The sequence below is a fragment of the Helicoverpa armigera genome, chromosome 5 (assembly GCF_030705265.1).
Source record: "Helicoverpa armigera isolate CAAS_96S chromosome 5, ASM3070526v1, whole genome shotgun sequence".
NCBI lineage: Eukaryota > Metazoa > Arthropoda > Insecta > Lepidoptera > Noctuidae > Helicoverpa > Helicoverpa armigera.
Window position 1 is genome coordinate 10,571,485 of NC_087124.1, and position 14,263 is coordinate 10,585,747.

At 39.4% G+C, this 14,263-nt stretch overlaps 2 protein-coding genes across 2 annotated transcripts; both read left to right on the top strand.

Moving 5' to 3' along the window:
• LOC110382690 (LINE-1 retrotransposable element ORF2 protein) lies at window positions 1-3,393 on the top strand. Its single transcript, XM_021343360.3, is given in 6 exon segments — window positions 1-839; window positions 842-1,996; window positions 1,999-2,166; window positions 2,169-2,315; window positions 2,318-2,479; window positions 2,482-3,393. Coding segments are annotated over 6 exon segments (2,925 nt in total). The 5' UTR covers window positions 1-436; the 3' UTR covers window positions 3,372-3,393.
• A 2,015-nt stretch (window positions 3,394-5,408) lies between these two features.
• Window positions 5,409-14,068, top strand: LOC110379166 (uncharacterized). The gene is made up of 6 exons (XM_064035000.1): window positions 5,409-5,520; window positions 10,013-10,159; window positions 10,450-10,749; window positions 11,866-12,005; window positions 12,785-13,079; window positions 13,922-14,068. The coding sequence occupies exons 1-6, from the start codon at window positions 5,430-5,432 to the stop codon at window positions 14,005-14,007; spliced, it is 1,059 nt and encodes a 352-aa protein (XP_063891070.1). The 5' UTR covers window positions 5,409-5,429; the 3' UTR covers window positions 14,008-14,068.
• The last annotated feature ends 195 nt before the right edge of the window (window positions 14,069-14,263 follow it).

Consider the following 14,263-nt stretch of genomic DNA (forward strand, 5'->3'; position numbering starts at 1 on the left):
GGGGGAAGCCAGGGTATGGTCTTGGTGGGAATCGCTGGATGTGAGACCAGCATTACCTATAAAATGCCAAGAAACCATCTGCTGTGTTAGTGGTGGAACACCGAATTTGAGCAGAGCCCTGGCCAGTCCGAGTCACCAACGTCCCCGCCGTCCCTCCTGGGAACTGCTGCACCGCGCAATCGCGTGGCCACCACCACGAGGTGCAGCTGAGCTGAAGGTGCAGGGCGCAAGGCGAGTCTTCTGCGCCTCAAAACAGAACCAACTCATCAGGGAGGAAACCCGAGAAAAAACCCGAGCACGCCCACAGGCTCCAAGGTGGCAGCCCCACCAGTGGGCTAGGGTATAGTGGGCTAATCACTCGCTTACCTAAAACCAAAAGATTAAAGAAACTGAAACAGTGCAAAACCGGACCGATCAAACTACGACGACCTTTGGCATGAAAATACGGACACGAATTGCTTGTTGGAACGTGCGAACACTGAGCGAAGATAGCCGACTAGCCCAAGCAGAAACAGAAATGTTGCGATACAAACTGCAGATACTCGGTCTCAGCGAAGTGCGCAGAAACGGATTCGGTGAACTGAGAACGTCCAGGGGCCTTACATTTCTTTACTCCGGGAAGGAAGATGAAGAGGACGTACGTGAAAACGGCGTGGGATTCCTCCTTTCTGACGCTGCAAAGAAGAGCCTACTGGACTGGAAACCCATCTCAGAGAGAATCATCACAGCCCGGTTTAACAGCAAAGCCCGCAAGATAACCGTCGTTCAGTGCTATGCGCCTACAAACCCGGCATCAGAGGAAGACAAAGACGATTTCTATAGTGCACTCAACCTGACCTTGAAAACATCCGCAAACAGGACATAGTAATCGTCATGGGAGACCTGAATGCCAAGGTTGGCACAGACAACGACGGCTGTCAAAGACACATGGGTACACACGGGATGGGAGTACGGAACGGGAACGGGGAGAGATTCCTGGAGTTCTGCCAGGACAACGACCTGACCATCGGAGGCACGCTTTTTATACATGGAGACCACCATAAGTATACATGGAACTCACCCGATGGAATCACTAAGAACCAAATCGACCACCTTGCCATCAGCTCCAAATGGCGCTCATCACTGCTCGACGTCCGCAACCGTCGTGGCGCGGATATCGACAGCGACCACCATCTAGTCGTAGCCGAGGTGCGGCTCAAAGTAGTGGTAGCTCGTGCTGCCAGCTCGACGTCCAGGGTAGGAAAAAGATTTGAGGTCAACAAGCTGCGGGACCCAGACATAACCGAAGCCTTTCGGTTAGAGCTGCGAAATCGCTTCTCCGTTCTCGAACCAGACTCCACTACTTCTGTCAACGCGGAGTGGAACCACATCAAAATGGCCTATACAGAGACCAGCTCCGTCGTTCTTGGACACAAAACATACGCTCGTGAGGACTGGATGTCACAACGAACCTGGAACCTCATTGAAGAAAGGCGCCAGCTCCACCTTCAACTTCTGACAACCAGCGACGTAGCAGTGCGCCAAGACCTGAAGCTGCAATACTCCCTGATATGCAGGAAAATCTACCGCAGTACTCGTCATGACCGACGAGTATGGGCTGACTCTATTGCGGATTGTGCACAACGCGCTGCTAACTCCGGCAATCTCAGGGAGATGTACAAGGCGACGAAGACCTTGGCCGGGAATCGGAACCAGAGGAAGAAGAAGCCCTTAAAAGATAAAGGAGGCCAGCTGATTGTGACATCGGAGGGACAGCTTCAACGCTGGCGGGAGCACTTCGAGGAAATCTTCCGAGTCCCAAGTGACCCCGTAACCACGGCCGTACCTGCTGCCAGCTTGCCCACATCAAACCTGGATATCGATGTGTCTCCTCCTACAGGGGAGGAGGTAATGAAGGCTATCCGTAGGCTAAAAAATGGGAAAGCCCCAGGAGTCGACCTCATCACAGCGGAAATGCTCAAAGCCGACATTACCACCGCAGCAAACGCACTGACTCCCCTTTGCAGAACATCTGGTCAGCCGAGGAGTTACCTGATGACTGGAACAAAGGCCTTCTCATCACCGTACCCAAGAAAGGAGACCTCAGTGAATGTGGCAATTGGAGAGGCATCACTTTGCTCTCGACTCCTTCCAAGGTGCTCTGCCAGATCATCCTGGACAGGCTGTCGGGGCCGTCGAGCCTCTTCTGCGTAAAGAGCAGGCTGGCTTCCGTCCCAACCGATCGTGCACGGACCAGATCAACACCTTGCGCATAATCCTCGAACAGGCATCAGAATGGCAGAGGGACATGTACTTGACCTTTGTGGACTTCGAAAAGCCTTCGACACGCTGCGATGGAATTGCATCTGGGACCGGCTTCGTGAAATTGGAGTCCCCGAGAAGATCACGACCATAATTAAGGCCATCTACGGGAAATATTCTTGTAGGGTAACTCACGACGGCCTCGTCTCGGAGGACATACCGGTTCAAGCGGGTGTACGCCAGGGTGTCTCCTTTCGCCTCTCCTCTTCCTTGTTGTCCTTGATGGCATCATGCACCATACCACCAAGAACAAGCGCCGCGGCATAGAGTGGGGACTATCCAACGTCTTAGAAGATTTGGACTATGCCGACGACCTATGTCTATTGAGCCACACGCGAACCGACATGCAAGCCAAACTGGACGACCTGCAACGAGAGGCCATGGAGACGGGATTAAAAATTAACACCCGGAAGACCCAGGAAATGAGGTGCGGAGTGACGTGCTCATTACCGTTGCTTATCGGCACAGAGGGAGTGGAGAGGGTCCACAAGTTCACCTACCTCGGGAGTGTTGTGTCGGAAACAGGAGGGACCGAGGAGGACATCACGTCGAGGATCGCCAAAGGGAGAGCAACCTTCGCACAGCTCCGTCCTGTGTGGCAATCACGGAAGTTGACCAGGAGAGTTAAGCTCAAAATATTCCGGTCCAATGTCAAAACCGTATTGCTGTACGGATGCGAAACATGGAAGGCCACAAAAGACATCTCGCGTAAGCTCCAGGTCTTCGTCAATCGCTGCCTTCGTCGTATTCTCGGTATATACTGGCCCGAGAAAATCTCCAACATAGAACTGTGGGAACGCTGCGGGGAGACACCGATCGACCAGCAGATCAAACGCCGCAAGTGGAACTGGATCGGCCACACGCTCCGAAGGGACCCCGATCACATCCCGAGGCAAGCCCTAGACTGGAATCCCCAAGGGAAGCGGAAACGTGGCCGCCCTAAACAATCCTGGCGGCGGACGATCATTGCAGAGGCGGCGGCTATAGGCAGAACGTGGAGCGAAATAAAGCGCGAAGCTCAAGACCGAACGCGATGGCGGAGCACTGTGGATGCCCTCTGCCCCATCTAGGGGACATAGGACTCTAAGTCAAGTCAAGTCACTGTGTAGACTTATTTCTCTTCTTAAAATAAAAAGTAGAAAGTTAAACGTATGTATTATATTCAATGTGATAATGAGATGAGACTACAATAAATCTAAATCTTACATAAGCTTACTTATAAAAATTATTCGTATTAAAACATTCATTAAGGTGCGGAAGGCGTTGGCGCGTGTTCGCCCGTAATTAACTAAAATAAACTAAATACAACAAAAGCACACGTTCGTGGAAATCCTACGCATGTTGTTCTACAGTGGCTACTATTAAGGTGAATGCTTCAACTAGTAGCGGATTTAAAATGAAATGATTTTTTAGATGTTTTACCTAAGTTAACGTTCATCTATACTGCATACTGCTGACTAAACAGTCAGCCGACTGTTGACCCACTGGTTCTTAAAAACATTTTTTTTTAAGAAAACCTTAATTCCAAGCTCCTGGTTTTCAGTCGGTCTGATACCAGTTAGTAAATACCTGATCTTTCTAATCCAAAATAGTTTCAAAATATCAGATTGTATTTCAATTGTAAGACTTTCTGACTTTAATAAGGACATCACAAATGCTTTGAGGTATTTTAACCGCGATCGATAAGATCGCGCTTCATATCGAATATCAACTTAGGTAAAACATCAAAAACCCATTTTATATTTGGATTTACCGCTACCGCTTGAAGAATTCTTATTTATACGTATTCTTATTATATCTTAAGAGATAATGCTTATGACATTTACACCTAAGGATAATTATTTCAGTTTTTGTACGCAAAGGTGTTAAATAAATGAAAAATAGAGAAAATCTGGTCGCTTATTTAAATACACATACATGAGCAGTAAATGATACTCGTGTAATAATTGTTTAATGTACTGTTTTTTGTTTGGTTGCGGCGATACTTCAAAGGATCATGAGTAATATGAAATAATTTTTACTTTACTGACAAATTAAAGATTATAAAAAAAAAATACTTAACAATTGCGTAGCGTAAATTGTAAATGTTAATTGACATTTCTATATTTAAAAGTTAGGTTGTGGGAATTAAAGAATTAAATTGAGAACCTCCTTGAACCGAATTGAGAACCTCCTCCTTTTTTAAAGTTGGTTAAACCAAACGTCCTTATCAACATAAAATATTTTTGAATTTGATTTTGTGACCATCGCACGTCAAATATGTAGGTACTAGACTAGACTACTTACTTACCCAGGACAAAATGAAGTGTCACTCACACTAACACGGCCAGAGAATTGACAACGACGCTCATCTCTAACAAGCATACTTTGTACTATAATTTATATCAAGCCAAGTAATAAAGCTTCAAAATGAAGACGAACAAGACGGGTTTGATTAATGGGAGGCTTCGAGAATGTTCCGCAGATGCGACTATGATTTAATGGTGCAACTGGATGGCTGGGTTAGACAGGATTGAGGTAAGCCTGAGTTATGGGTGTATAGAAAACTGTTGCAGGTTCTGTAGGTAGGTTAGGTATTGTGTGGTAGTTTGAATGTGTGTGTAGAAGGCAAAAGTGGTGGTTAGGATTAGAATGTTTACATGAGTAGGTATTGTTAATAATCTGCTGATTAGCTTAGAATTTGGTTACAACTAGTGAAATAATGAGTACAGTTTAAAGGTATTTTTTGGATTACATTCCACATATTATTAAATTCTCTTATCAATTACATATAGAAATGTCCCTTAATAGAATTAGGCACTGAAAAATTCGGCTACTGTTTTGTGATTCAACAATTTTGTGTAATTTTGTAGTACAAAAATAAACTATATCGATAACCAACAAGAAAGGACCAAAGAACCACATACTAAAAATCGATGACTCAATTTCATGCCATCCGCGTTCAATAAAAAACTTTACTCATTATAGAACGCGCTCACCCTTTTAGGCTTTCCTTTAGTGTCCTGGCTAAAACTAGATCCCACGTACGTGTAGTCGAGTACTTGTTTTCGTTCTCCGACGGTATATAAGCTAGGCTTTGCTTTCAACCCTGACATTGTCCTGTGCGTTCACCTGCTACAAGGATCGAGATGAAAATTGTAACTCTTGTCGTTTTCATTTGCGCTGTGTGCGTTAAGGGCGATGTGAGTGCTAAGGATAGCAGGCAGAAGAGATTGTTGTGTAAGTAAAATCACTTATAGTACTATTTTTGGTTTTGGGGTCTATTTCGAAATTGTTAAGGATTGAAATTTTTAAAATTAGAATTGACCTTGCGATTAGTATTATAAAAATTGACATAATCCACATCATTGTATAGGATGCCAACTTAATAAAAAAGTAGTGAAACCGATGTCCAAAATTATGAGAATATGTAAAAACTAACCTATTGCTATTATTACATTGATATAATAACTGTAGGTCCTTGCTGTCATTGTACATCTTTGGCAGTTACGGGTAGTCAGAAGCTGGCTGGTCTAACAGTCAGTCTTATTGGGGGGTATTGCCCGGGTAAATAGGTTGAAGGGGTCAGATTAGCAGTCGCTCCTTGTAAAACACTGTACTGTGTGTGGTACTGAGCTGCATTCGATTAGACTGTTAGCCGTCCCTTACATAGTTAGGAAAAGGCTAGGCAGATGATAATGTAAAAACTAACCACTTACAAAATACAATTTTCAAAATTATACCATCACGAGTTTCCATTTAATTTCGTTTGTTCAGTATAGAATTTCATTTTCAATTGAACAACATTTTCTTCCATGTTCTAGGAGAATAGATTTCACATATAAAGCACAAGCTACTCAACCCAGGAACTAAACTAACGCTCCATAGATCAAAAGTATCATTCTAAATCGGAGAGGGTAACAATACGACCCGGAACACACAATCCTTTTGATCCTCGCCGCGCGCTCAGCTTTCATGCGCGCGCGCACTTGACATTTCAATACTTATTGTCACCTGTACCTTTCAATTGTTTACTTTAGTACACAGTACCATTTATTAATAATTTATTTGTATATAAAACAAATAAGGATATAGTTAAAGAACTTGTAATTTCAGTAAAAAGGGATTGTGCTGACATTTTTATATTTATGTTGTGAATAACAAAGTTAATATTGTTTTTATTAATAATATTCGTATTCGTACGGCCGTTGTATTCTGTATCCAAAAGCATATTTTTATTTATTTATATTTTATATACAAAAATGGTACATTTGCGGACTTAATGCTACAAGACATCCTCTACCAGTCAACCATCGGGTTAAACGGAGATAACAATTAGGTACAAGAAAGTAAATTAAAAAAAAAACTATTTTTTTTTATAATATTGGTTAAAATATATCCTCAATATAGCCTCCTTGAAAGTATACTTACCTACAGTTACATCGGTTAATTGTTTCAGGAAGTGATTACAGACGTAAAAAAATCGAAAATCGTAATGTAACTCTCGACTATAATTATGGTAATAAATCGATCGAAAATCGAGAGGATATTGCGTAAGACTAACTATTGATTTATATATCCATACGTTTCACTATGTAATTGATATCAATACTATTTGCGAATAATGACGCGCAGGAGAGTTGAATTGAATCGTGTCTTAGTGTAATTGTTACAAACCTCTGGGCAAACTATTCTTATTCGTAAATTAGCCGTTTCATCTGCGTCCCGTGGAAACTACTCTCCGTACCGGGATAAACTCAAACTCACTCAAAAAAGTTTATTAAAATTAGGCTGATAAGTCAGCGCTTTTCGAACGTCAAAAACAAAAGACAGCCCCCAAAACGCCCGCCCTTCACCACTTCCTATGTGTTTTTGCTGGGAAGAAGTTGTGCAACAAACTCCCGAGTGTAACTTTACCCAATAAAGTGTAACTTTTCAACTGTGAAATATTTTTTTTGCAGTTTCGGAGCCTCTAGGGTACATAAAAGCAAATTATTTTTCATCTTTATTATATTAGTATTGTTATTAACTGCCTCGTTGGTCTAGCTGGCAAGTGCGGCTGCTGAGCGCGAGGTCTCGGGTTCGATTCCCGAGTCGGGCCGAAATCGCTTTGTGGGTTTTAGAAGACTTTCACAAAGCAGCCCGGAGCCTGGAAGCTGGTGATTGATACACCCGTGCATCGGAGAGCACGTAAATGTCGGTCCTGCGCCTGATCTCTCTCCGGTCGTGTCGGATTGCCGTTCCATCGGGCTATGAGAGTGAAGGAATAGTGAGTGCACCTGTGTCTGCGCAAATGCTCGTGCACTATAATATGTCCTGCGTAGTTGGCTAATCTCCTTACATGAGAACAGCCGCCGTAGCCGATATTCGGCTAGGAGGACATCGTATTGTTATTGCTTGTACATAAGTAGTAAGTAATGTAGGTAAATCAGATGATGCTGGAGTGTTGCCAATAAAACTATTTCTTGTACGCTTACATATTATACAAGGTAAGTATTTAAGTATAGACATAGCATACCTATTTGCATTGGAACTTCATTGAGGAGCAACCATCGCCCACGGGAGGAATTCTTATAGATATTATGATGTTCAATAAATTGTAAAATGTAATACTCAAGGTATCAGATTACTTCAGACTTATGCATCTGAAGTTATAAAAGAATACATAAAGAAAATTACTCGATTTGTAGTTGGAAATAAGCACTTGCCGTCAAAATTGCTTGCAAACCAATCCAGCCATTAAAAATACATAATTACTATATTCGTTTAAACATTTTCTTTTTTAAGATTTATTGCTATATTTCAAAAAGGTTTTATACCACTTTTAGATTAAAGAGCAGTTGTATTTTAACTATTATGTTTTACGATAAGCAAAAATATGAAAGGCCACAAAACCATGAATTGAAAACTTTCTTTACAAATATCATCTATTCGTATTGCTTACATTGAAATGTTATTTACAGATAAGAAGAATGTAATTTAAATATGTAGGTACTTACTAACACAAAATAAACTAAACAATAGAAAATCAAGGCGCGCCGGTGTATCCTTTCATCTTTCAATTACGCTTAACATGACAGGCAGTAAGGATATCTTGTAGTGAAGTGGCTGCTCTCCCGGTCAGTGATCCCGGCCGATAACCTTTTGCTTTGTAATGTTACGTTATGTGGGTATTATAGTATAAAGCTTTAACAATAAACTGATGATAGAATTTTATTCAAACTTATTTTTATAATTTAATGCTTTTCATTCTAAATCTATGCATAATAAATGCATGTGGCAAGAAGCGGTCTAGGAACAGTTTGTTTAATTTTCCATTTATTCTAATTGATATCTTTATCTCTATATACGTACTATGTGTGTATCAAATCCCTCTTTTGATCTCAGTCCCTCAGATATTCGCGTTTTTCGTCATTTAACTTGCACGGAAATGCGGGCTAATCATCTGCAGAACTTTGACGAAGGATATCGTACTAAAACTTTCAAGCAAATCTTTGAAAGCCGGGAGTGTATTATTTAATTTGCTTACGCATCTGCGAAAATAAAAGTGTGGAATAATGGAACCATCCCATTAAAATCCTTACATTCTTAATGTAAACTTAACGAAATTTTATCCCAGTTTTATTTGCATTACACCATTAAACTCTTAAGTACCTGAATGACGGACGGAACACTTGTGCGTTATTTATAACTGCTTACGATCTCGTCCGGAATTTATAGCCGTGTTACCGACGTTGAAGAGAGCTATGCGTCTTTTACTCCTTTATTTTGTACGTAATGGTGGCTCCACACGATACAGACTTTAAGTTTCTTCAAATATTTGCTGAAGAGTTTATTCCACCATTTCTTCCCAGGAAAAACACATAGGAAGTGGTGTAGGACGTGCGTTTTGGGGGCTATCTTTTGTAAATTTGACTTTCAAAAAAGGTTGATTTTCAGCATACTTTAAATAAATGACTTTTCATATCATTATCATTTTTATATCTGTTCGAACTTAAACTCTGAGTAAAATCAAAAGTGGAAATGTAAATTCTGTGTAAAAATCTGAAGTCTGAGTGAAAATATGATAACAAGTTGTTTGTGCAGACTTATCATTGGCTCAGACTTTTGTATGCACTGATTTTTTGCGCAGACAAGATTCTACGAAAGTCTGTGTGAAGTTGATATCGTGTGGATCCACCGTCGTGAGGGCCGATTCATATGTCACTGTAGGTCCTACTGAAGGTGTTTAAGACATTGAAGTGTTTGTTTGTTTGTAAATGTGTTTTGTGCTGTCAATATTTGTCATTTGAGTGTGTGCGTGTGTGTGAATTAACATTGAATTTACCTTTTACATGACAATCAATATGTGACTTTCTTATACCGTCGCTTCCTTTGAGTCAATGGCATCTTTTGCATATTTTGCTGCACTTTACACAGTTTGAGTATACATATTTATTACCTAAGAAAATACTTCTGATTCTTTCGAATATACCTACCATTGACATGTCAACACACTTACGCTCTCTTTTTCCAAAAAAACGTGGTTATATAATTTTTTTTTCTGAACCGATGATGTGTGTGAGTTGTCTTTTATCAGGCAGTTTGCTTAATTAAATATTATTTTTACGCATAATGCCCCTTTGGCATGTTTTGCGAAAACAAAATTATGATGAATGACAATCGAAGTTGATGTTATTCATACATACTTGAATTTATGCTCTTGAATTAAGTTCATTTCATATTGTTTCAGTTTACGATGAGGAAGGTAACTTGGTGAAGACGTACTCGAACCCGTACCCGAACAACCCGTTCCTGCAGAACTTGAGGCTCAACGCTGGACATCTGCCGTACTATGGGAGCTTCTTGAACCCTTTCTTTGGATTTATAAAGGTAGGCCCTGATATATTCTCATTGAATAAGGAATAAGTATAGAGTTTAATAATTGCAAAATCTTAGTTATTACTTAAACCAGGTCTATTTTTTCATATCCATATTTCACAATCTTCTCTAATAGTTTACTCTCATTCGCAGTCTGCAGTAGACATGATAAGTCCCCCTTAAGTGCTCCGTATCTCTCGAACTTTTGTGATATCTGCTAAAAGCAATATATTATTTGTAATTTAGGCATTATAGGTAAGGTGTTTTAGTGAAAATAGCTACTGACTAAAACCTTTTCTCACCAACAGGACTTCGGCAACATATTCTCTCTCACGATCCCAGTATCAAATGAGGTCATCAAACAAATCCAAAAGGACCCAGCCTACCACAACCAACTACTCCTCACTCACACTCCCGACCCTCTCATTGAGCCGAACCCTCTCTGTGAGGGTAAGAGGGCTCAGATACCTTCGCCGAAGCTGTGCAATAACTACCTGAACTGCTGGGATGGATGGGCGGTGGAGCAGGAGTGTCCTACTGGGCTGCTGTTCTCTAATCAAGGGTATTGTGATTATTCGGACAATGTGAATTGTGAGACTAGGAAATTGAGTAAGTACAGTTATTTTTCATAATTGTTATGTAAAAAGTAAAATTTTGTAACCAACTGATAAAAAACCAAATTACATTTAGGTAGTTGCTTTTTATGAGAGACTTGCAATTTTCTGAATCATCGTAAAATACATGCGGGTACTGATCATTACTTGCCTAAAACATTTACATTTCAACATGTCCGGATATTATTAAGCAGGTTAACGCAAAAGGCTTAAAATTTTTCATCAAACCTTTGATTATATTATTTACTATTTGATGGGCGTTTTGGGGGCTATCTTTTGTAAATACGTTTAAAAAGTGCTGATTTTCAGCCTTCCTTAAATAAAATGACCTTTGTGTTTTTTTTTTGGCAAATTAGGCTTTTTTCTTTAATCTGCTAGTTATAATTGATACTTATTTATTCAAGATTCACTATTCATTGACTCATTGTAAGAAATTGTAAATTACCTACTGGATTTCGAAAATAACCAGACAATTTTTATTTCGTTTATATTTGAACAACTTCGATCCGCTGTTTAAAACATCAACACCTTTTATTCATTACATGAACATTTCTACAAAAGTACAAACGGATATGCAAATACTAAAACATCATAACTAGAAGATGTCGTCAAACGTGGAAATGTCAGACGCTTACATAAAATCCGTCGGCATTACGAAACATGTGAAGAGCGCTGACCTACTGCACCGGTCACGCTGTAACCCCTCAATAGTTTTATGATGCTAAGTGTGAACCATGGGCTGGGAGGGAATTTCCTGGTGTGGGAAGAAGATTGATGCCAAGATTTCATAGACTTTGATGAAGGGTATTGTTTTGACACGTATTGTATGATAGAGGACAGTAGCTAATGTTGAGATCACCCATGAATGGAATTCCTCTTCTCATCATTGCCAGTAAAATTGTTACTATGTTCGAATAATTGTTTATAGATAAACAGTAGGTATGTGTTACTTTGTATCAGCGTTTCCACACTGGAGGATTTCGAACTTGGTTACTACGCGACACCTTCCATACGACCGGGCGATGTTGCTGGGAAAATCCACCAATATAAAAATGCTGAAAAGGTATACAACCAAAATTACGGGCTAATTACTTTAAAATGTTATCACCAGGAGAACAACCCCCAACGCAACCACAATGCAGCAAAGACTTCGAAGCATTCCGAAGCGCACTAGATTGTAACGAGTTCTTTGTCTGCGTTGGACGACAACCCGTCAAGTTCAAGTGTCCAGCCGACCTTTCATACAACCAGGTAAACCCCCTACCCTTCATGCACGCCTGGTACTTTTACTCTTCCGCATAACGAAAGTAATTTACAGCAATAACAATTAAGGTACATCGAATAATTCATTGATGAGCCCGGTAATTAAGTTTTTTATTTATTGAAGTCTTATATGGAAAGGGCATCGCTTCTTCAGTTAATGCTGACAGTTTAATTTCCAATAATAATTATATTGAAGAACAAAATACTACTATGGAGGACTACAGTCCTCCATGGCATTTCTTTAAAATTTAATTGCTGTGTAAGTTTACATTGGTCTCTTTCTAGATACCAAAGCCGTTTTATATTTGTGAATTCCTTATCCATACCTTATTTGATTCATCTTTATTCTTTATACATATGTTTATCGGTATCATTGACTCATTCAATATGCATTGCGATGTATACCCAAATTGGAACATTTAGCATAAACATTATTATTTTAACTAGCATGATTTTATATCGTTTTTATTGAGTGCCTACGCAATTCCATCGCCATTTATTATTTTAGTGTCGTTTAAAGTTCTGTATTTATTACTCAATTTATGCTATTTTTAACTTTTAACTGTTCATTAAAATTTAAATCTCTTTCATTTATTTATTTTACTTCTTCTTGAAAGAGCATAAACAAAAATAAAAAAAAAATCGGGTCCTCCATAATCTACATAAAAAGATAACTCCTGAACTGAACTGACCATTTTTTACTTAAGAAAATTAAAAAAAAAATATTCTCCTCTTCTGTCACTTATTCTATTTACGTATTATTTCAGCAATTAGGAGTATGTGACTACCCAACACGCGTAGATTGCACCTCAACTGCCACAAACACCGAAGTCTTTGCACCTCAATCCACTGCAGTGCAACCAGCGGCACCTACTCCGGCACCTGCACCTATTACTGCATCAGAATCTATAGCACCTAGTGCACCTGTGGTTCCAATAGTCCCGGTTGCACCTACAGCTACATTTACACCAGCAGCGGTACCTATTGTAGTAACATCTGATACTTTGAAGCCTGGTGAAATCAAGACTATATTCTCCGAGAATTCTTTAACAAATACTCAAAGTGAGTATGTTTGTTTGCCAAATATTATCTGTTTGCAATTTGCAGCGGTTTTACCAACTTCTTTTTGAAACTGTTACATAAAACTACTAGGTGACCTATAACCGCCTTGTAGGTTCACGCATATCTACCAAGCAAACAAATCCACATTTGCATGTTACCAAGCAGCTGTCATTGACAACAGCTACTGCTGTCATCATATTTATTGTTCTTTTACGTGTATTTTGAAAATTCGTAGCTTGACTCATTACCTCAGTTACCTAAAATAAGAATAAGCAAGTCTATTTGTTATTATACGTAGATGGAGCACGTTTCCGAAGAGTAGAGGTTCTGTTTCCAATTAAGTGTCTGTTGCGAGACTAAATTGTACTCAATTCCCCACATTAAGGTATAATGCTTCAACATTTTCAACACCAATACTATTTAGCCGGTATTTGCTCAACGTAAAGTTTATTACGATGCGAACACAGGCTAATTAACGAATACTCAGCCGTTGCCGAAATGATTAATTAAAATGGTCATAATTTCAGTTTCAAAACTTCTTTTCAATGTACATTGAGTAATTCATTTTTAGAATAGAGTTATTGTTCAGTATGTCATTTTTCAGGATTAATTCATTTAAAAAAGATATGAATCAAGTCACATTGTAAAACCTTTTTTTATCATCACCATCATATTCTTCACTATTGTAATGTTTAGTTGCATCTGTTTCAACCATTTACTTTTTATAATCACCTACTTTATTTTTAAAATCATCTACTGTAATTCCATTATCTGTAGTGTTCTCACTACTTCCTAATTTTTCATTAGTGTTAAACACTTAACCTTTAATTTTTACGTTTCAGGTTGGAAGTCCACCCAGATTGCCATATCTCGTCAGGACGCCATCCGTCAGTTGCAGCTCCGAAACATCGCTAAAGTCGATGTCTAATTTTACACAGTATTATTAATTTACTATATTAAGTGCCAATTGTATAATTTCTGGATAAGAATGATGTCACATTTGTAGAACATCGAATCATGTGTTCGAAATCAAATAACTTGACAGATTTTAATGATGCTTAAAGGTAAGATAGCGTTGTGGGTTACATTATGACCTCAACAAGTCATTGTTATATTATTTGTAAGTTTATATAATGTAACTGTTTGCTATTCCTTAACAGAAAAAATAAAAATAAAAATAAAAA

Bases quoted from the DNA above. Each gene is read 5' to 3' on its own strand.
- LOC110379166 (XM_064035000.1), top strand. From the start codon at position 5,430: ATGAAAATTGTAACTCTTGTCGTTTTCATTTGCGCTGTGTGCGTTAAG. The intron at 10,750-11,865 runs GTAAGTACAGTT...TGTTATCACCAG, and splicing joins TTGTGAGACTAGGAAATTGA to GAGAACAACCCCCAACGCAA. The intron at 12,006-12,784 runs GTAAACCCCCTA...GTATTATTTCAG, and splicing joins CCGACCTTTCATACAACCAG to CAATTAGGAGTATGTGACTA.